This window comes from Dermacentor silvarum, chromosome 9, assembly GCF_013339745.2.
Source record: "Dermacentor silvarum isolate Dsil-2018 chromosome 9, BIME_Dsil_1.4, whole genome shotgun sequence".
Taxonomy (NCBI): Eukaryota; Metazoa; Arthropoda; class Arachnida; order Ixodida; family Ixodidae; genus Dermacentor; species Dermacentor silvarum.
The window spans coordinates 133,593,362-133,617,329 of NC_051162.1; the positions used below are offsets into that span (position 1 = coordinate 133,593,362).

Below are 23,968 nucleotides of genomic sequence, written 5' to 3' on the forward strand. Positions count from 1 at the left end.
GTGTCGGTGTATTAGACGTCGTTTGTTTACTACCGTGCAAGTTCACCGTGGCCACCTGGTACTCTCACGACAGTGACGACGTGGACATACATAAGCGAATGCTCACGATGGCATCATAATACAGACACTGCTCACAAGTCGCGTCGGAAAAATACCAAAGGTGCCTCGTGGCAGTGCCTGCAGTACGTGTCGACGCAACATGAATGAGCCACGATTTCGGTGATCTTTCTGTAAGCTCCCGCCGTGTGAGGAGCGTTTCCGCAGAAACTGAAAGCACGAGTAACTGTTTAGTTTAAATACGTCTTACGTTGGCGATGAGCATGATGGATATTCCCGTTCACGGCAGCAACAGCGACAACGGACAGAGCTCTGACTCGAGTTCTACGGGCTCTGGCAGCTACGTCAAAATCTCCATGGACACTGACGAACCAAACAGCTATGATGCCGACTCGCCCATCGTTCAAGCAGCAGCCGCAGCTACGGCGACAGCTGCTGTACCGACCGTTTCGTCGCAGGCACCGGCCAAGCCTCTGGACGAGTTCGTCTTCATGTCGACCTCGAGTCCTGGTACGGCAGTTTGTGCAGAAGCTCCTGTCAGTAGTGTGGTGTAACCGTCGATCGTGCAGGGTATCCGTTGACGCGTTGGAAATCGTTCTTAGCCTTGCGGAGGCTGACAAGGCCCTCTGCAAACAGTTCGATTACCGAAGCAGATGAAACCTCGGGCCAGACGAACACACATTAGATGACAGAAGGTCTGCGCGCTTTGAGTCGTGACGTTACTTTTGGAAGGCCGAGTGCCCATACTATTTGAGGCGGCCTACACCTCCCACGCATATATTTCTCTCTTTCTTTTCCTTCTTTTTTTTTTTTCAAAGCGCGCTTTTTTAATGCAGTCTTCGTTGGTCATATCCCCATAAAGTATAAACCGCATGCACGCGATATTGCGCGCGACAGCGACAAGCAACGTGATGGGGCCGTATTCTGAAACGTTCGCCCTAGGCGAAATTTCTTTTTTCGCTTTCAGGCGTGCGCGCTGATTGGCTGGTTGAGCGAAATTGAATGACGTCGGGCTCAACCACCCAATCAGCTCATCCAATTTTGCTAAAACAGCCAATCAGCGCACGCCTGAAAGCGAAAAAAGAAATTTCGCCTAGGGGGAACGTTTCAGAATACGGCCCATGGAGAGAGCTGTCGCGTTCGCTCGTCGCCTACACAAGTCGTACCGCATGCGAGCGACGAGACGGGCGACGTGTTGCCGGTATGAGGGCAGCAAATACTCGCCGAAACTGGCGTGACACGTGCTTTATTAATTTACATTGATGTGTTTAGTGTAAAGAGCAGCATAAATATTTCTAAAGGTCTTGCACTACGTTCTTATTCTAGCACATATCAAAATTTAGTCGTTTGCTCGTTCCGTGCGATAATCGGTAGAACTTCATTGATGTATATCCAGTTCCGGCTTTGCGTTATTGGCTAGTCGCTCATAGCACTTGCAGGCGACGAGAGACGAATTCTAGATTTCCGGAACCGAGCAATTGAGCGACCAGAACGAGCGATCTGTTCGCGCGACGGCCCATTTCCTTGCTCGAAGCCGTCGCTGTCGCGCACAAAATGCATTTGGGCTTAACTCCTCGCGTAAAAGCACCACCTTTTTGACAACTGCAGACGAGTCGTAACGGCCAGTGATTCGCAGTGCTAGTGCATTGGTATATGAAAAACGGTCCTAACATAAGAGGTATGTTGTGAAGCTGAGCCCTAATGTCATGATGCCTTAAGCTTGTCAATGCCATTAGTTTTCACTGTCTACAACCACATTTAATGGTGTTAAACATAATAGGGCTTTCCATAACTTCGATAGTAGTCAGAAATGACATGTGAAATTGAAGTGCAATGTAAGCATCCTCGTCATCACTAACGTTTTGGATTAAAAAGTACATTTCTGAACATGAAGGACAAACAAGGATAAGTCAGAACAATCATAAGGTGCACTAACAACTGAAGGTGTACTGCTTCGTTATTGACCCTTTTCGCGGAGCAGTTTGTTTTAGAGAAACGAGATGGCGCTCACGGCGGCGCCCCATACCTCTCCTCAGCGACCGCGCACGAATATGAAACCATTACCGCTTCTTCCTTGCTTCTGTGCGATCAGCTGTCGGAAATGCAACTGAGTTTTCGCTAACACACTGTGCTCCAATCATGCTAGATTGAACCATGTGGATTGAAGACGTGTGCAGTAGTTGGCTGCAAAAATAGTTACTGGCATGTTAAAGAATAGAATGAATCTGTGTGGCCAAGTTCGCGGACCGCTGCTGCAACTCTCCGAACGTGTTACTGGCACTTCGTGATGTACGGCTTTCCTCGAGGATACAGAAATTTGCTCATCCGCCAGCCTTGTATCGCTAACCTTCAAAGAAAGGGCTTCATCCCCAGAATGTCGGCAAGAGTGAGTACCACTCGTTAAACAATGACAAAGAGAGTAGCGCCGCTTCCTGTCATAGTAAGTTTCGCGCACGTTATTCTATACACATCTGTCCCAAATGGCAGGAAAACTTATGCCGACTCTGTCGCCGACGTATCAAGAATAAGTGAATGGGCGCACACTTGAATATATACGCACTGTATACGCACAGTAATTGACGGACTACACCTATGGCGCACGAATGGTCGAAGCTGAATGTTTCGTGACGCTCCACAAGAGTAAGCGAGTTACTAGCTGTAACATATATTTGCTACAAGGCATTACAATGTACAAAACAGCTACGTTTCAAGCCTTGTGCGCAGCAAGGTAAATCTATCGGAACTGAGCACACCCGCGAGCGGTTATGCAGAAAATAATCAGATAGTGGCCGCACCGAGGAACTTCACTGAGTCAGAAAATGACAAGCCACTGCTTCAAAATACTTGCCGAATAAAGAACAAAAAGCAAAACACACTAATCCTGACTGAATTCATGAGCGGAATGTTTGGATAGCTTGGAATAGATATTTAGCCCCGCTTTTAGAACAAGCACAATAAACGCTGCTTGGGCCGTTTGGACATAGCTTAATCAGCCCCGAAAGTGCTTTTCCATGTTCTATGAAGCTGTGATCAAAGCTTCGTGTCGTCCACGTACTCACCGTCTACGATATCTCCGAAAACAGAGGTTTTCTAAGCCGCGCGGGCGTCATACACTTCCATTGTAAACAAGGAGGCAACGGAGGCAGTTGAGGCAAGCAATGGACGCGTCACCACGTGTTCAAATATGGCAGCGCCCACGGGATCGCCGCGAGAAGGGTCAATACAAAATAAATGCTGATTAACAAGCAATAGGCCAAAGACACACATCAGCACAAGAGCACAAAGGTAAACCAAGAAACTATGGCATGTTTGTGCCAGATCCCGATAGGAAGCACGCACTTCCCTGGTAACGTAACGGATGGCATGCTGGTACAGTCGACCGATTCTTTAACAATGCCGTGCTAGCATCGACTGGCCAACCAACCAGCGCCTTCTACCGGCGCGAAGCAACGAGATCAGCAGGAGTAGCACATGCGCGCCAAGTTCACTCAAAGCGCAAGTTTCGTCTGATAGGCTTTTGCTACCAGCACGACACAGCCCCTGGCACAATTAATTCAGCACAAGCTTTCTGGCTTGTTGGAGGAAGCAAGAGCGTGTGCCCCCAGCTTGGTTCCTTTTTTTTTTTTTCATCGTTTATTAGCGTGTGCTGCTCTAGTGTGCATTCACAGAAAAATAATGAACAAAACGTGCAAAGCTGCAATGCAACTGTATGATAGAGGAACGAAAGAGTAGCACAAGAGGGGATTATGAACTTTGCAATCAAGTTTCAAACGTGGTGCATCAACTGTTTCTTCTTTTTTGAGTGCTTTGTTCTTTATCTTATGGTGCATGCGAACTACAGCAGCATATGTTATAAAGAAGACGCATCTGTGTTCACGCGCACTTGCTGTCTCCGATAAGGAGGGAAGCTTCCACTGAGTTAATCGCAACAAGGGTGGTGCCATGCCTTTAATTGGGAAGAGCCTAGCAGACGAAACTTGCGCTTGGAGTGAACTTTATGCACATGCGCTACTCTTGCTGATCTCGTCACTTTGCACCGTTAGAAAGCGCTGACCGGCTGGCCATTCAACGCTCGCGCAGTAAAAGAATTGGTTCATCATGCTGTTAGTTATAACCTAAGCCATATTCTCCGCTTTTCATATAAAGTGCTGAGGACCCATTTAGTAGCTCTCTCCTTGTCCATAAATAATTATGATGCAGCAGTTTCATATCACTTACATGATAACTGACAAAAGGCATTGTGCGGCAAAAGTTCACGTTGGCGTCACACACTTCAACAGACTACAGCCGCCTGACCGGCACGATGGACCCTTGGTCCTCCCCGCACAGTGGCAAAGGAGATACCTCGTTTGCGTCTTCCATACCTGGTTCATCGTTCCTGCATCAGAAAGGCCTTGGCTGGTTGCTTGAGGTGGATGATGCAGATGACGATGACAAAGCACCTCTCCTGTAAGTATCTGAGCTTGCAACCTCTTCTTCTTTTGTCCCGCACTTATTATACATAAACAAGTTGGTCTTCTGCTTTAGTTGCTTTCAAACTTGCAGTGCAATTGTATATACCCCCTCTGTGAAAGGTTTTCTAAGCAGCCAATGTGTGCTCATCAAATTGAAATGAACATTGGAGTGCACTGTGTACCACATCATGAATGGGTCCTTCCCAACCCACACTATGCAGGCTTTTAAAACACTTGGACATAATTTCCTTGCCACAGCTTTATAAGCACACACTGATTCTTTGGCTAACCTGCAGTGCAAACAACCATAACACACGGACTAGCAGTGACTGGTATTTACCAAAAATTTGCACTGTATGTGGTTGACTATCACCTAATTTGCCATATTTTTTAAATCTAATGCATATTTACTAAAGAATAACATTGATGCTCTGGCATTGCTCACGGAGTCTGACAATCAAATATGCTTCTATAATTTCTCTTATCTGTCAGATTGATTGATTGATTGATTGATTGACAGACTTACTTACTGAGAAATTTGTGAGCACCCTTTCCTACCTTTCTTCTTTTCAACGAAAAGCTATTTTTGTGCACAGTGTGAACTGTGTTCTTTGTGCAGTGCGCCCTCTGATAAATAAAAGAACCAGAAGTCAGTGCTTTGTATGTCTCTGGTTCTATGTTAAATCTGTTGTTTTACCAGCAAGCCCTAATATCCACTTACAGAGGAGAAGGGGACATCAGTTGAAGTACGTGCCATGATGCCTTCCTTGCAGGGAGGAGCTGGACATTGACCTGAAGGACATCTACTACAAAGTATGCTGCGTGTTGCTTCCCTTTCCTTTTATGGGCTACAAGCGGCAGCTGGTCAGGGACAGCCCCGACTTCTGGGGACCTCTGCTGGTCGTCATTCTCTTCTCCCTTGTCTCCATCTATGGCCAGTTCTCAGTGAGTAGTCTCAGCCAATCATTCAATCGTTTATTCATACAAATGCATGGGTCTGTGAGTGTACGGGAGGTCCCATAACACAAAGCTGTAATGGGACCTCCTGTCGCTGAATACGAAAACTCTGTGCAAGAATAGGGTGCAGCAGTACAGCATAGTATATCAGTTAAAGTTGCAATGAAAGGAATACATAAAAAATGCCAGTAAGAGTAATGTTATGCAAGTAATCAAGTAACCAAGCGTGCAAGTGTAATAGTGAGCACATCAAAAAGCAAAGATACAATTTGGCTATGAAATCTTTTAAGGTATTAACACATAGGAAAAAAGCTCTTGTCTGAACAGTCATAATGATAGTGATTGCTTAATACCTAATGGCATCCTTTTCCAGAACTCGTTCGCGGCAATAGTTAATATGTATAGATGGTAAAAGAAAGTTGTTGTTGGAAGAGAGCCTGTTTGGGTTGGAATTGGCAATACTCATAATATTAAACGGGTTTCAGATGTAAAATAGCCATTTCATAAGACACATAGCCAGAGACCAATTAGGGAGCTGAAATTATTATACATAAAAGCAGGTAATACGAACAAAAAATGCAGAGCTTTTCTCTCACTCATTGCATGAACTACATTCAAAATTATATTATATGAATGTTATAAAAACATACTAATAGATGAAATGGACAAATTGTGATCCACTTGAAAGTAGCACGAACATGCAAAGAAAACCCATACGTTTGTGTGCTTCTGTCAGGCAGATGACAATTTGAAAAAAGAAACAATGTGAAAAAATAGCAAGGAATGCATATGACAAAGAATTCACATGAAAATAAATTAAAGAAAAATAATTATACATACACTTCTTGCATAAGTACAGATGCACTTTGTGCATAATAATAAATACACGTCAGACTAATAGTTACACACAAAGAAGAGAGTTCATGTCCCAGGTAATGTGCCTGACTGTAATTAATAAGAGTGTATATGAAAGGAGTGATTACTGCAGAGTTGTAGCACCTCATAAGTATAGCTGGCAAGATTACTCCAGTAATACTCTGTCAGACAGTGGTCTGAGCTTTTCTTATTGTAATTTTGTAGCCGGGGGCATTTCAGATGCTCATTTGGCGAGGTCACACATTACTGAGAAGTTTTGTCTTTTGTGGTCTTCACATACATTTTGTGAACTGTTGGTTCCCTCACATGATTTTGTAGAGGACATTATTTGTATGTAACTCAGTGCCCTGCATCAAGAATCTCATAATACCTTGAATACTCCTGCTTATGCGTAGTAAAACAGGCTTCATTGTGTTATCTTTGATACAGTGTCTATGCTAATGGTAGTTTGTGAAAATTGTTAAATTGCCTTTTGCATACAGCATAGCACCTTCAATAGGACTCTGCCATGATGCTTGGTGCCTGGGCTTCCATAATGGTTGCATTGTGGTCCTGGGCTTTTACGATTGTTGCATTGTGTCATATGATCTAGGAAAGAATTGGCCAGAAACTATCTGATGATAATTGTCAAAGTCAATGCCTGCAGACCTCCTGTGATATGCTGATGGTGACACTTATCGGTTAGCTCTATTGGTTAATGCTGTGAGGCGTGTGGGTGCTTTGACATTGCTTTGCATCCAGGGTTGGCTCACATTACAAACCACATTAAAAACCCTCTGAGGACACGCGTCATGCACTAGTATTGTGACTGACCTGCCAAGGCACCATCTTTGATTACACTGTCTTCAGGATCAGCCCAATTTACTTGGCCAGACAGCCGTCCACGCAAGAAAAGCCAATGAAAGTTTTGCTTGATTATCCTGTTGCAGCTTAGAGTACAAGCACCGTCATGGGCCCGTACTCACTACTCTTGTCATTTGCAGGTGGTCTCATGGATTGTCACCATGTGGATCTTTGGATCACTAGTCATTTTTCTTCTGGCCCGAGTTCTGGGTGGAGAGGTGAGATATGTCACCTGATGTCATGTCGCATCTGGGAAGTGCATGATCCTGAACCTCACATAAAATGAAAAGTGTCATTCAGACAAGTTCCTGAATCAGGCAAGATTAGCAACAGGAAAGTCGCTGGAAAAGTCTCTGTGATTTGAAGCTCTCTATTGGTCTTCAGTCCTTGCTTTCCAAGTTTGCTGCTGCTTACACATTGTGTCTAAATTTAAATGTTATCCTAAATAAAGTGTGCATGTATTCCACTAGTGCATGTTCAGAGCAAAGTTCTAAAAAAATGGGTGCTATCCCGCCTTTCCCTTTTCATGTCCGCAGGATTTCTAAAAAATGTAATGCTCAAAGGCTGGCTGGTACAACCATTATTAAAACTTAATTAAAGCTGAATAAAGAGACTTTCAGTGTTCAACTGCAAATATTTTGCTAGCTGCTGTGACTCTAGGTACTTAGCTGTGCTCTGCAATTGAAATTGCATAGCATCTTTGTACGTGCCTATTCAGAGGTACACTGTGCTACTTTTTAAACACGGTAAGAAAACATTCCCAATTCGTGGTGGCAATGCCACCATGAAAATGCGAACCAAATACTATTCTTTTGCATGCACTGGGGAACCCACAATCTCGCATAAAAGATCACTCGTTGGCTTTCGAAACTCCCTCTATTATGCACCGTCTATGACGTCATAAACCACTAGCTGGCGTTCCTCATAATCAGATCGTGGTTTTGGCATGTAAAACACCATAATTTAGTTTAAAATTTTAATAAACCACTAGCCATTGGGTGATTGTTCAGGACAATTGGAAAGCTTGCACACACTGTGCACACCCATCCAATCTTCTAGCAAATAAGGACGTGGCAGTTGTTAATGTGTCCTGCCGTTCCTTCCTCCGGCTGTAGCCAAATTTGTGATTGCAACAAACTCGAGCTTTTCATCCATTTCTTCTCTTTCCAGGTGAGCTACTCCCAGTGTCTCGGAGTGATTGGCTACTCTGTCCTGCCCCTTGTAGTCACTGCGACCACTCTTCCTCTGGTCAGACCTTTCCACTACGTGGAATTGACATTCAAGGTGAATAGCTGGCACCGTCTGCAAGTCTTGTTTAAGCAAACATCTTCATTGCACGCTGCTTGTCGTTTTTTGAGTGGGAGTCGTGGCTCCTACTGAACTATCATATTTTTTACATTGGGATAAGAGGAATTCTGGGTATTGTTACGAATTGCTTTTAAAAGGACACTAAATCAGTTTAGACATACAAAGCATTTCCTCAAAGCTCTATTTTAATTAATTTTCTGCTAATAGGCTGATTATTAAAAGGCAAAAATGAAGGTCATTGTTTTTTTTTTTTTTTTTTTTTTGCCAAAACTTTATCACTGGTACGTCACGTTTAATGTATCTTTTGAGTATCTTTTCACATATGAGCTGGTGTCGCTTAGTAAATGGTCTTGAAACTTGCTAAAGTTCGAGGCTCTTTTAGAATGTACTCCATCTTTAATGATTAAAAATTAACCAGGCCCGAGCAGATGCTGTCCAAGCTCATGCTGTCACAGAGAACTGGTGTGGGAACTTCAACCCTCCTTTCGTTTTTGTATCTTATCTGGCTTATTCATACCTGCCAAATCACCCAAATTTTCCGTAAGGTGTTCGAATTTGAGCTCATTCTATGATTTTACAAACGTTGCGCCAAAAGTTACAAAAAATTATGCTCACAAAAAAAAAAAATTCGGTCATTGGTCTCCAAATATATTTTTTAGAAATTTGCTGATGGGAAAAGAACACCAGAGGGATAATTGCTTCGAGCAAGCTTATTCAGGCACACTCCTGCAGGCAAAAATTAACAGTGACGTTTGTAGCAAAGTCATGCAAAGGTCACTTTTAGCCTCAGCTGCCATACTGGCTTAGTGGCTATGGTGTTGCGCTGCTAAGCATGAGGTCGTGGGATCAAATCCCAGCCGCCGCAGCCGCATTTTGATGAGGGCAAAACGCAACAACGCCCCTGTCCTGTGCATTGGGGGCACGTTAAGATCCCCTGGTGGTTAAAATTAATCCGGAGTCCCCCACTACAGCGTTCCTCATAATCAAATCGTGGTTTTGGCACATAAAACCCCGAAATTCAATTAAATTCACTGTTAGTCTCAAAACAATGTGCTCTTGTCGATCTCTGCTCCTCCAAGTTTGTCGATACTTGTGTGCTGCATCTAAAGGTAAAGCATCATTAATAAAATGTGTATCTATCCCACAAAACTATGTGCTCTGGCAAACTAAAGAAAGAAAGATATCATATATGCCCCCTCGCTCTCTCTCTCTCTCTTTTGCCAGCGGGGTTACGTCTGCGGGACTTTTACAAATTACAAATTTTAAAGCTCATAGGTTGGCAGTTATGGTCTGACAGTAGTAGGTGACTCTGACAGTAGTAGGTGCTCTTTCTGCTGTTGTAGGTGGGTAATTTATAACACAGCTCAAGTTACTTATCTCTCTCGTGCCCTAAGGAGGAGACACATTTCTTCTAGCTCCTCAGGTTCCAGTGCTGTGGGATCTCGTACATCCTCTAGGTGTAAAAGGGCGACGTTTCTAATGAAGTGTTGTAGATGCCATGGCACAGGGACAGTGAATGAATAGTTTTCCTCCTTTGAACAAAATTGGGGAATGGACTTTGTATGAAAAGCTACAGAGAAATATGTGTAAGGCAATCAAGGCTTAGCAAAAGGCTTGGTACAAAATCATTGTACATGGTCTAGCAAGCAGCAGTGCTCAGACATTTTTACCATGCTGACTTTCAGTAATGACAAAAGATACACGGTGCAATTTAAAATGTTGCACATTACAAAGCTATTCATATCTGCAAGGACACAAAAATCAGAGCTATGACAACTGAGAACATCTTAATTTGCCCATTATTTAGAACTTATTTATGGTTGTCTTAACAGCATCAGTAATTTTAGTTTTTTTTATTCGCGTTGAGTTTATGGCAGTTTATTAAAAGAAATATGGGTGTAATAGCTGGCAGATTTTTCAAATCTGATTGATTATTCGGGAAAAATACCTGCAGGATTTCGACTTCACAAAACAACTGTATGAGAGCAACTGAAATATTGGCCGCCTGTGCAAGAATATTTCATGAATATTTTCGTTTGTCTATGGTGCAGTTCATCCTAGCTGTGACCATATGAGATAGGGCGGAGTGTCTGTTCACAGAGTTTCTATAGAACATAGTTTCCAAATGTATTTTCATAGAGAGTCAACATCTTGAGTAATGAAACATTTTTAGTATTTTTTTCAACAATTTTTCTTTTTTGCTTTGACTGTAGTATTTCTCACATTTATTGTTGGCAGATCTGTATTGAAGAAGTTATTTTAGTGAGCTGTACAGTTCCACATACACAAGATCTTCGTGGGCCACACATTTGTTACCCCTGAAATAGTGCAGTTCTTTCACGGTCCACAGTTCGATAGTATCAGTCCTTATTTTAAAGGCAGGATCAAAAGACATGGGCACAAGGGAGATGCGGAGAGCACTGCAAGCACAGACTGTCGACCTAAATGTAGCACTGTGACAGAAAAGCACCTGACTCTGTATCTTCCAGCAAAGGCAGCACAAATTTGACAATCTCGAATCCACACATTCAATCTAAGGAGAAGATATTGATTCAAGCAAGTGTGTCCTTTATTGAGAAATTAAGTGTTGCTTTCACTAGAACATGCACAGATAGGGTTGAATCATTTCATTACTTTTTATTTTCTACCGCAGCATTTAGTTTAGTGCAGCATTTTAGTTAAAGGCGTCCTGAACCACCCTTTGGGCTTGGTGAAAAAACCCAGTCCGCGGGTAGCATACGTTGCTGTCGACATCTGAGCCAAATGTTGCAGTCGTGCGTGGCGTGGGGAGCTCGGAAGTGGGAGCGCGAAGTCACCTTTCTTTCAAATGCTCTCTTTTCAACAGAAGCCTGCTCCCCACTCTTTTTCGGGCTGCTTTATTTCATAATATAGCAGATTCCCATACACGGCTGCTATTGTCCAATAGCTGACATCAATCAAGAAGGGTCTTTGTATTAGTGCACTTCTTCCTACTGTTTATTGATGCCGTTTAATAAACCAGGCTGAAGTAAACGAAAATCTGCTTTCTAATTTCGATAATGATTACATACTTCCGGAAAAAGCCAACTATCGTCTGCTCACGCTTGGCCACGGCCGACCACGTACGAAATAAACTTTGGCCTCCCTGCTTATCGGTGTTGTAGGTATCGAGTCTCGCTAATTTCGACTTGTTTTGAACACTCAACTAGCCTCAAACAACGCGAAACTTAAGGTCAGACCACACGCACACTTGCCAGCACGCGCTCACTCCTGGCTACTCCTGTAGGTGGAATGCAGTGGGTGCACCCTGCTCCTCCGTAGCCTTCACAGTACACTGCATTGAAGAAGGAATGAGAGCACTGCAATGGGGATCGTACGCGACCTTTGATTGCCGATAACTCTGCTTCTGCTGAACGCATTGAAGTACTTTTTGCGGCAAAGTGTTTCTCAAATAATCTGTTTTAACTTCAAATGCATTTCTCAACTTCGATTAAAAAAATGGCTGTATTAGAAATTTCTCTTATGTTGTCGCCAATTCTATAGCAAAAAAAGGACTGACTGTTGGGTTTGTTGGTCTTGTATTCTGAGTGTGGTAACTTAGCAGGCAATGTAGCAGACACAAACAAAACAAGTCCTTATCCGTTTTTTGTTTGTGTCTATCAGCTAATTTGCACTAACTTACCATAGTCAGTATTGGTATGTGTGCAAAATATTCATACTTGAGCAGAACAATATGTCCAAAGTTAGAACCAATTACAGCAAACAATTAGCCAATTGCCAGGTACCTTCATTGTTAAACAGCCTACCTGACTTTATAAAGCTGACATTATTGCAGGTTCAAGTGAATATTTTCTCATAGCGAACATTGAATTTGTTTGAATGAAACCATATTGTGAATGGGCAGTTTTGTTTTGTCTTCTTTCTTGTGTTACAGTTGCATTTTGTAACAAAGTGCACTTTGAGTGTATTCTGTGTTGTTGTACACATATTTGTATCTAATAGCTCTTCACCGCGACACTTACTCAGCACTAGTTTATGTGATTTGTGTACTGGACACAACCTGTGTGTTATGGTGAGCGTCTTGCAGCGTAATGAATCGAAGGAGAAGATAAGAGTGTAGCACTAACTAGACATTACTTTCGCAAGTACACTACATGACATACCAGGTGTTTCTGCAAAGACTTTAAGTAATTTTTAATCACCTGTGGCAGATAGCACAACTCTAGTCTTTGAGCTGGTCAACTCGAAGAGGTGGATATTATTTGCACAAGAAATCAAAAGGCATAACATACTAATTAGCATAATATTACTAATTAAGGTTTTCACTAATTACCTTTTGCCACATATTGAAATTTAGAAATAGTAGCTCATGAGGCTGCAAGGCATATCCACTTAAAAATATTTCTATGGATGTCATCATTTTCTAGATATGCTACATCAAACTTGCTGTAAAAATGTACTGTTGTTCCCCTTAATTTTTTAACAAAATGCCGTTTTATGCATTGAAGCACAGAAGTAACTGGACCTCCAATGTATTTTCAAAGTTCGAGGAGAATTAATATCTCTAAACTGGTGTCATCCTGAGAATTTGTTCCAATCGGATCTACCTTGAGGACTCCCAGGCTACAATGTATGAATTGCCACATGTGCTGTAAAGTAATTAGTTAAAAGCTTAGTTAATTTATGTTAATTAGTCAATTATGCATTTCTGCTTCTCGTCCCAGTATTGTCCGCCAGTTTGGGCAATCCAGCTCAAGGATTATCATTGTGCTATCTGCCCCAGATGATTTTTTTTAATTACATAAAGTATTCTCAGAAACACCCGGTCTACACGGTACATCAGACATGTGAACAACTCTTACACACATGTGACTACCATATAGTGATAACTGCGTTGTCATACATTACGTAATATCGATGTCGATATCGCGTTAAACAGGAACATAAAGAAATTTAGCTGCTGAAATTTCATCTCTTTTCAATCTGAAAGAGCTGAAACCTTTTCATGTTCCTCTTTAACGCGATATCGCAGTTGCGACTATGTGGTGACCACATATTTGTGGTAGTTGTTTGTATGTTTAATGTGCTGTGCATCTATCGTGTGCCTGCAAAAGTAGTCTATTTTAAAGTTCAGCACTCGTGAGTGTCGCATTCTCTCTTTGTCCCTTGTTTTATCATGCTGCAAGGCATTCACCATATAAAACCAACTAGAGACTAGACCACCAACGAGTCGTTATGAAACTGGACGTTGCATTGTAGAAGCAGAAGCCTCTGTCAATCTATACGTTCTTTAGCTTGTGCTACTGTTAAAGTTAAACTAGATTGAGTCTAGTTCTCATCTTTTCTCTCTCCCTTTCTCACCATAGCTGCTTGGCGTTCTGTGGGCAACGTACAGTGCTGGCTCACTGCTCTGTGTACAGGAACTGCAGAACAAGAGGCCACTGCTCTTGTATCCCGTGTTTCTCCTCTACGTTTACTTTTTTTCACTCTATTCCGGTGTTTGACCTGGCCATTTGCTGTGGTGCATCTGCTTCCTGATTGTGCATTGGAACGGGACGGTCGGCGATTTTATAACCCAGATGTGTGGTTCACTGCGTGTAAATACTTCCTGAAGAGCTGTGCTTTTTTTCTTTTCTTTTTTGAAGCTACGTGTTTGCGCTAATATAATAATGGGAGCTGAGTTTATGACATCTCAGATTAAGAAAAAAATAAATTGTTATGGGTGCAACTTGACCTAGTGTCACATATATCTGCTGCAGTCAAACCTCAATATAATGCACATGGATGTAAGAAGTTATTGTATATAACAAAGTAAATAAACATTTCTCACTGGTATCAGCGTGTAATGAATATAGGATATAGCAAATGTGTTTCCATGTTGAATGTTCCTTCATTGTAATGAGGTTCGACTGTACAGCCAAAGGCTTGGAAAGATGAAAATGACATGCACAAATACTTGTACAGTTGGTGCCTGTGAGCTGTTGATCCTGTACCGTAAAACCTAATTAATTTGAATTTAGTGGGACCAGAAGAATTATCTCGCTTATCGAAATGTCGAATTATTGGACAGAGAAAATAGTCAGCTGATGTTTGTTGCTTTTGTGTAGCGAGAAAATACCTATTACTGTCATTTGAATTTTGCTTGACACCGGTGTGCTGAAATTATATCTTCTACAGCTCACTCAGATGGCCTTGCAATGTGATGAATTTCCCGGTTTGGTGATGGCTGTAGATGTCTTTATCCAAATAAGTGTGCTTTACATAACAGCTGAGCAAGTCTCTTGATTATTTTGTCACCAGTGAGCCGGCCTGCAACATAATTGTCCTTCATGATCACCAAGCACGTTCAGCATCTGTGGTCCATCACTGTTAAAGTACTTTCATTCTATTTGTGGACAGTTCAGTGAATTCTCTCATATTATGAGGACCTATGTCATTCCCTTAAAAACATAAAGAAAGGTCTTGCACTTACCACTGCTTTGCTTTTGCTCAAATTAAGATTGCATTTATGGTCTGGATCGTTCAGTGTAACTTTTAGCACTGTTACTTGCCCGGTTTATCAAGAAAAAAATGCAAATTTGCCTTTGGTCTGCGCCTGTTGTGATGTCTGCATCACACCCTGCCTTCAACAAATAATGAATGCCGATCTCAAAGGCCATGTTATGTCATGTAGCAGACTGCGGAAGTGATCAAGTGACATCATAACCGCCATGTTTAGGACACCACTTAAAAGAGAGACTTAGACAAAGGCAAAACAAAAGTTGTACTCAAAATTCTCAAAATTTGAACATAATGCCTTTTCTTCCTTATACTAACATATTTAAATACAGTTTTGTTTTTGTGTACACTACAGTTGATGAATTCACTACCCAAAACTGTTCATTTCTTGCCATTACATGAGTTTTTAGTCACCATACACAAGAACTTTTCAAATATGTAGGCTGCTTTACCTGTATTATTTTTTTATTTGCTTCTGTTTACTCTCAAGTCAGTTGCTCCAAATATTTGCTTCTGTTTGTATTGTCCTTTTGCTGATTTTGCTGTTGTCTCTACATTATTCCACTCGTGCTATAGTCCTAATAGGGCTGCAGTGTGTACAGATACAGTCAAGCTTCAGTACAATGAACACAAATTATTGAGTATAATGAAGCTAATATAAAATGTTTCTCACTGAAATTGGCATGTTACAAATATATGTTTATGAGGAATGTTGAGTATAACAAAAATATGTTCATGTAGGATGCAACTGCATTCTAACAAAGTTGTAAATAAAATCAACATAGTGCAAGATCTTCCTTTTTATTTTAAATCTTTAAGGGAATAATGCAGGCCACTCATTGTGCATGCCTTGCACCAAATAAAATTTAAGCACTTGCTTGCCATACTCAATATTTTGTGCAAGACCCATTTGCCCATGATGCAAAATGCAGCAAGAAACTAACCTCCACTACATTCCTATGACCTACTATGTTTACTGAAAGGTGAAATTGTCATCCACTCGACCGTAGCACAAAGCTACAAACGGAACCCAATATGGATTTCTCATTAAGAAAGCTTAGTAGTTGCAGATAAATTTGTCCTGGTTCGGTGATTGAACTCAGGACCAGTGGCTTTTTGGGGCTGTTGCTCTACCATCTGGACTAACCAGGAGGCTAGCAGATCACAGAGTGAGGGCGAATTAATCGAAAACTCGATGTGCAGGGACACTAAATATGGCACATCAGTTCTGCAGAAGCCTGCAAGCTTGCACGCATCTTGTGGGCTTCCACAGAACTGATTTGCCATACTGCATTTACTATTGACCGAGTGATGATTGTTGAGGTGTTTTGTTTCAGTTTCACACTAGCACTGCTTTTGATCAAACAAGGGATGTTTCTGAAGTCAATGTGTTTACAAGTCTTGTCGCCTTTGAACTTGGCAGCTTCTATATAGCTCGGTCTTCCTCACAAAGACAAGTCCTCTTGTCAAAACATCATCTCCGGAAACATCCCTTGTTTGACCACGGTTTTATCACTTCGAGTCTCTTTTTCCTGTGAGCCTCTGCCTTGTTTGTACTATTAACATTGCTTTTGTGTCATACGTTCACTGTAATCTGCAGTTACCATATTTTAGAGCTTGTCTGATTGAACCAACGTATGGCCAAATACCATCAGATTAGTGAGGTTTTGATGCCTTAGAATAACATTGAAGCTAAACATTTCGACAGAATTACCTGTCTGGTAGGGAAAACTGATTAAGTCTTATCGAAGTCTCTAAGTCTTAGAATAATGTGTATGCTTTCTGGCAGCAGACAAGTCATTATTTTTTTTAATTAACAAAATTCATATTAATAAGCTGTTGCTGCATATCTAATTGTGCTTGCAAAGCTGCTCCTCATTGCACTAGGGCATTGCATTGAAACAAAATTATAGGGCAATATGTTGCATCCCTGAAGTGTGTTAATGCCTGCTGATGAAATATATTGTAGTCTGTAGTCCTTTTTTGTTAGCTGGGATACTGCATCATAAAATTCGTTGCATTAAAAATAAAAGAGGCATATTTATATCTTGCACACGGATATAAGAAGAACAACCATTTCTGGGCTGAGACCTAGAGAACACTTTCTTTATGAATGCAAATATAATACTTTGACTGAACCAGTCAAGGCAGCTTTTGGGTACTTGCAGCATTTATGGCCAAGTTGCAATTGAACTGGCTAGTACAGAAATAAAGAAAATGGTTAAATAAAGAGGTGGTGTGCATGGTCATTGGATGATTCCAGTAAAAGGGTGTAGGAATTCCTGTATGGAGACATGGACTCCAGGCTCTTAAAGGGCTCCTTACCAGGCCACACAGCAAATTTTGGTTATTATGCGCTGGAAGTTGTTACATGCCCTCTAGGGAGCGTTCTACCGCAAGAATTTTCCAAATTTGTTCTATAATAGCCGAGTTAGAAATATTTCAGTACTGCAAACCCATTATTTCAGGAGGCGAGCAGCACCGCCAACATAGACACTTTCTCCACCTGCCTCTGCAAGCGTAATTCCTTCCCTGCGGTCTCCCATACCGGAGCTGGAGGATGGCGTGTCACATACGTGATGGGGCCCGTTTTTTTTTTTTTTTTTTTTAAATCTGCACGGCGCACTTCCGCTGACGGTCTCGCGCGCGAGCTGTTGCATTTATATCATTTCGCGCAGCGCACAATTTTATGCACTGTGCACGAGAACACCTGACTAGCGTTATAAGTCAGTGCTACACGAGCACTGAGGCAGACGCAAGCGGATCACAGAGCATGATCGCGCGCTGTAACGCGGTAGAGAATGACAGTTTCGTTCTCTCTGCACGCGGCGTCTACGCGACATGGGAACAAGCAGACGAAATGGAATTACATCTCTCTTGCTACGGTACGAAGTGAAAAAAAAAAAACCAAAAAAACAAACAAACAAAAAAAAAACACGCAGACATTCGATTTGTGTGTTTTATTATTTCTCTAAACTATAATTCGTCTACTGAAGCAACAGGAAGGAAAGAAGAAACTTTATTTCAAAAAGAAAAATTAGGCGAGCGTGGTTGGACCCTTAGTCCAGGGCTCCACTGGCACGAGCGGCTCGCTAGGCTTGGTCCAGGAGAGCCACTTGGCTCTCCTTTCCCTCGTCCGCAAGCCATGCCTCCCACTGCCTATTTAACACGAGTGGTTGTGATGTTATGTATGGGCTAGTAATATGTGAAGGCCTTTCCAGGCACTCCCATGTGATATGTTGTAGTGTGGGTTTGTTGGAACACCATGGACAGACGTCCAGAAATCTTGTTAAGCTTATTTTACTGAGTTGATGCAGGTTGGGGAAGCTGTTTGTTTGAATGCGTCGCCAGTCCCTACTCTGCTGTCTGTTAAAGGCCTTGTGTGGATGACTGTAGACTCTGCGCTCCTCTCGTTGTTGTAGAAGAATATCATGAGTGCTTGGAAGAAGTTCCGCGCAAGGCCTGGCTGCAGCTCGGTTGTTGAATCCTCGAGCTATACGGTCTGCCGCAACGTTACCTTCCAAGCCCTCGTGAGCTGGACACCAGATAATGTCGTGGTGTTCTTTCAAGGTTTGTGCCAGAATTCTGCGTACCATTTTGGGTACCGTCCCATTGAGAAACAGCCGACATGCCGTTTGCGAGTCGGACAGTATGACTGCCGACTCATTTCAGTGTTCCGCGTCTGCAATAGCCATGGTTATCGCAGCTGCTTCGGCCACGCATGTGGATCGAGTTACGACTGTGGCCATTATGATGTGTTGTTGTTTGGTAACCGCTAGCGTGCGAGTCTCTCTACTGGCTCTGCTGACGTCTGTGTAGTACGCGGTCGAACCTTTCCCAAAACGATTCCGTAGAGTAACAGCTCATGCTCGTCTTCTACCGGCATGGTATGTAGGGTGCTTCAGAAGGAGGAACACGTCCTGAGGTGATATGTGTGGCCTGAAGCCGAACATGTTGCTGGGTAGGAGGTTCTTTGTCTCTAAATAGTTGGATAGTCTGGTTAAGATCACTTCTTCAAACAACTTGCCCACGCATGACGTCAGCGAAATTGGTCTTAGGTTATGGATACCCCTGGGATTACTCGGCTTGGGTATTAGGGTGATATTAGATTCTTTCCATTCTGTTGGGAGTTCTCCGCCCTCACTCCAGACTTTCTTGTTAAAGAAGTCCACGATTTGTGTTAGGGCTGCGTCACTCAGGTTTCTGATCATGGCATTGCTAACTGATCTTTTCCTGGAGCAGTGTTTTGCCGAAATGATTGGGCCGCCGCGTATACTTCTTCCAAGATTATGGGTGTGTCTAAGTCGGGTTGCTGTATTCATTTGTATTTGGTGTGTAGCAGCTGTGTGGTAAGGTTATGCCCGACATAAATCTCCTTGATCATGTTTGGTAGCGTGATATCGTGACCTTTAAACTCCCTCTCAAGGGTCTTGAGTGGCCTGTTTGTCACTGTTTTTGTACCTCTGGGGTCAATCATGCTTCGCAAAATGTGCCATGTCCTCTTAGTGCTCAGTGTTCCTCTGAGCGAGTCAGTAAACTGTCTCCAGTTGGCATCACTCAAACGTTGCACATACTCAGTAGCTTGCTATGCTAGCTGGGCTATACGTATTTTCAGTTTTTGGTTAAGCTTTTGTCTCCTCCAACGTTTGGTGAGGCTCCTTCTGGCATCCCACAAATGAAGTAGGTGTCGATCGACCACCGGAGTGTCAGCGTTTGTTTCAATTTCCTTAGTTACCCTCGCGTGTGCCCTTTAGATTTGTGCTGTCCATGTGCTGACGTCGCTCAGTTCTCCGTGAATATCTAGCTTTTCGCGGAATTTCACCTCGTCCGAGATTTTAGCTTTTCCGATCATCCTCCTTATCCTGGCCGCACTGAGCGATATACTCAAAATACTGGTCGCTGCCAAGATTCTCTCCTATATTTGTCCATGTCATCTTCCTTGCGATGTTTGTGAATGTCAGATCTGGCGACGTGTCTTTTGATACACTATTACCGATGCCGATGCGTGTGGGGAGATCTGGCTATGTAAGTTGGTATAGGCCGTATCTTTCCACTAGGTCCGCTAGCATGATTCCTTTGGGGTTCTCTTTGCTATAGCCCCAGTTAGCGTGCTGTGCGTTAAAGTCTCCCAGAAATATAAGTTGGTCCTTTCCTTTTAGAAGGCTCAATGCGTGCACTAGTATATTCTCAAAGCCGTCGTGTTTCTCTCTGGGCGGGCTATACAAATTGCCTCTCACCGTTTTCGGTCAGCTGCGTTTTCGAGGCCAGACCATGATTATGTGATGTTGAATGGGTTCGTTGCCTGCATAGCTGATGCTCAGCGCCACATCCTTCTTTGCCAAAGTCGCTATTTGTGGGTACTCCGGGTTCTTATGGCACACGTAGCCCTTCAGATTTGCCTGGTGTTTGCCTACCTCCTGTATGCATATAATATCGGGAGTGACTGGAGACGATTCAATTAATTGTGTGAAATTGGCGAGTTTTTTCCGCAGTGAACAGCAATTCCACTGCCAAATTTCCGCTTGTTCGGTCTGTTTACTATTGCTGTGTCTAGCCATGACTGGCGTTCTCAGAATCTGTTCCGGCTTCTTTGGATTGTCTGGTGGCAGCACCTGGGCTTTGACTAGGTCTCTTGCGAGGATTCTGCATCTGACTTATGTCGCTGATGGTGCATTCCATCTGTCCTAGTTTGGCAAATACAAGCTGCATCTGCTGTACAGAATAAACAAACTGATGTTGCCTTGAATAACTCACGTGTCACTTGGCATGTTGGCAAAATGATGAGCAGTGGTCAAACAAGGAATGGCGCTGGAACCATGCAGCGTTTCGACAAGGAGACTTGTCGAGTTGAGATTGGGGGAGATGCTGCTAAGAAAAGTAATGAACACTAGTCCCCTTCAGCAACATTCCGTTTTAACCCACTGATCTGATTATAGTGGAGATCGGTGGTTTGACCACTGCTCATCACTTCAAGTCTCCAACTTCCTGTCAACTTCGGCCTGGTTGGGTGTTGGCAAAACGTATTTCAGTGCCCTAGGAATGGTGTGTGCGTGTGTGTGTTTAAAATCCTATCTGTACATCGAAAGGCATATGTTTTGCCGAAAAGAGCTCGCACAATGATTAAGATACTGACTAGGCCAGGAAGGAGTTCTGAAGCACTTTTATTTGCCTTTATTTTAATGCCGACCGCGACAGTTGTATCTTTAAATTTATACAGGTGCGAATACATTCGATCTGCTGGACAGGCTCCCGGCCACGGCGGCCGCATTTCGATGGGGGCGAAATGCGAAAGCACCCGTGTGCTTAGATTTAGGTGCACGTTAAAGAACCCCAGGAGGTCGAAATTATTCCGGAGTCCCCCACCGTCTCCCACTACGGCGTGCCTCTTAATCAGATCGTGGTTTTGGCAAGTAAAACCCCATATTTTAATTTTTTTTTTCTGCTGGACTGGTGCCGAAAAGATTTTAAAAATGTAAAGAAGGAAGAAAGCGCAGCCGTTTATGAATGCGAAACGAAACTGTAAAACCCGACTCGTCGACATCGCTAAAAACATCACTTAGCAGCCATTGGTCGTAATTTTGGTCTTATGAGCCAAAGATAAGCCAACATAATCCAGGGAAGCTGCGGCCCGTACTACGCCCGTTCCAGCCGTTGTTTAATCATAATAATCAGTCGCTTCTGTCATATTTCGAAGCTTCCATTGCGCGTGACGAACGCTTTCTTACACCCTCTGGTTCAGAAAGGCCAGGAAGGACCGCGAAAATGGACCTGCGAAAAGTCAAGGACGACGAGAAGCTGCGGCTGTGTCGGTGGTACTACCGGGGCGGTTTCTTCGCGCTGCCGTTTCTTTGGCTGGTGAATGCGGTCTGGTTCTTTCGAGAAGCATTCATCCGGCAGCCGTTCGAGGAGCAGAAGATGATCAAGGCGTACGTGATCAGGTCGGCGATCGGCGCCTCCCTGTGGACCGTTGTGCTGGTCGCCTGGGTGACGTACTTCCAGCTCAACCGCGTCCAGTGGGGAGCCTTCGGTGATGCCATATCGTTCATCACTCCCACGGGGATACCGTAATGCCCGGCAACAGTTGAAAGACTGAACGCGCATGCGTCGTCCGTTCCAAATTCCGAACAGCTCGGAGTCGCGCCCGCGAACTCGCTGTTTTCTGCGACGTTGTGTTGTGCGCGGGTGTGCGAGCACCGCCGTGAACTTTACGCTGTAGCCGGGTGCATTAAAAATTGATCTTAACCACATAGTTTCTTTTAAACTGCAGGTCTCATATTGGTCTCGTTGGGGCTATTGTGCAGTCTCGCGCACGTTTGTGGTTGTTTCGTTTTTCTTCTGTTTGTGGTTGTTTGCAGCGACTTGAATTGTACACCGCTTTTCACTTACGTCAAGGCTTCCATAAACTTAGAAATAGGGCTGTATTGAGGCTCAGAAGCAGAACACTTAAAAGACAGTGGTGAAAACCTACTGTCATGCAAGAACAAAGGCTCTTTACTTAAATTTTAGAATCTGTCAATGCCATTCACTTATACATATATAAAGTAGACTCCCTTTAAGACTAACTCGAAGGGACCATGAATATTCGTTCGTCTTTTGAGAAGTTTGTCTTAACAGACTAACTCATCTTATTTCAAATGGTAAATGACGTAGACTTACAACGGGGGAAAAATGACAAAGAGCATTTATTTAGCCGAATTTAATAGAAAACTGTCTTCAAATGGTACTATTGCTTGGTTTCATCCAGTCTGTGATTGATGTTTGTCACTTAGCAAATCGGCGAGCAGCTACAAACGACATCTCACCTAAAAACCTCAAAAATCCTTCTGTGCCTTCATGCTGCTGGAACAAGTTCACTAGGGAGTTCAAGCAGGAATCTGCCACCTCACAGGCTATCGGTGCAGGCTCCGAGCTCGCGTTGTCGGAATTATCCTCTAAAGGCACCTCAAGGACCTCTTCAATGAGAGTGTCTACCATGTCCTCTCTGCATGTTGGCACATCTTCGTCGACATTGACGTAGGTGCTCATGTACACCTTTATTGCCAAGCGGAGATAGCAAGCTTGCCTCATCCGTTAGCGTTCACTCCAAATGTTCGTATTAACTGAAGAGTATGTGTGAGGCGGTTCGTCATAAGCAGATTTTTTTTCATCGAGTTTATGGAAAACCAAACAAATGTTCCCATGTTCGTTATATGCGAGAATTCGTCTTAACGAGAGTTCACTGTATATCGGCGCCGCTGATAGAGCTAACATAGCTGGACAGTCGTTTTTGCCAAAGATTCATCTACTTGTCGTAATTATGAATAAAGTGCATGTGTTCATTGATGGTACACCTACAAATGCATTAGTGGACACCGGTGCTACACTTTCCGTCATGGGTATGGCCTTCACAGATCGGCTTGTTCGCAAATTTAGGTTTTTTTGGAATGGTGGTGTCCCATTTTGTGGTGGCAGTGGAGGTGCCTTGTTCCCCTTGGTATTTGTGTAGCAAGCGTTTTATTGGGTGAAGTTTTTAAAACAGAATTCCTTGTACTACAGTGCTGTACCCATGAGGTCATTTTGGAGATTGACTTTCTTCAGGATTGTGAGGCTTCTGTTAACTGCAGCAAAGGTGCAATTACTGTGAATAGCATGCTCCTTTCTGCCCTTGCTGACATGCCATCATCAAAGATAATTTCATTTCGGATTATTTGCTGCTGCCACCATAGTCCCTGTCACATGTATCTGTTTTTGCTACTGCTGCCAACCTTTCATCATTTGACACAACCGTTAACCACTTGCGGTAAATTGCGTGAAGTAGGACATACTTGTGCTGCATTCTGTCATGACAGTGAAGAATGGTGCCTTGTACTTGTGGGCATTTAACTGTTCTTCCACGTGACATGAAACTTGATGAATTGGACAAAATCATTTATAGTTCCATTACGACACTAAGTGAGGAGGTGCAGTTTGATCCTAGCTCTCCTACCCACTGAAACACTTCTAAGGTCAAATTATAA

The 23,968-nt window shown here is 43.1% G+C and overlaps 2 protein-coding genes across 2 annotated transcripts; both read left to right on the forward strand.

Moving 5' to 3' along the window:
- The first annotated feature begins 1 nt into the window (after position 1).
- Positions 2-14,991, forward strand: LOC119464402 (protein YIPF4-like). Its single transcript, XM_037725350.2, has 6 exons — positions 2-567; positions 4,338-4,506; positions 5,285-5,456; positions 7,328-7,405; positions 8,358-8,471; positions 13,841-14,991. Exons 1-6 carry the CDS (start codon positions 315-317, stop codon positions 13,976-13,978), a joined length of 924 nt encoding a protein of 307 aa, XP_037581278.1. The 5' UTR covers positions 2-314; the 3' UTR covers positions 13,979-14,991.
- A 6,591-nt stretch (positions 14,992-21,582) lies between these two features.
- On the forward strand, positions 21,583-22,217 carry LOC119464403 (gamma-secretase subunit PEN-2). Its single transcript, XM_037725351.2, has one exon. The coding sequence runs from the start codon at positions 21,735-21,737 to the stop codon at positions 22,038-22,040; it is 306 nt and encodes a 101-aa protein (XP_037581279.1). The 5' UTR covers positions 21,583-21,734; the 3' UTR covers positions 22,041-22,217.
- The last annotated feature ends 1,751 nt before the right edge of the window (positions 22,218-23,968 follow it).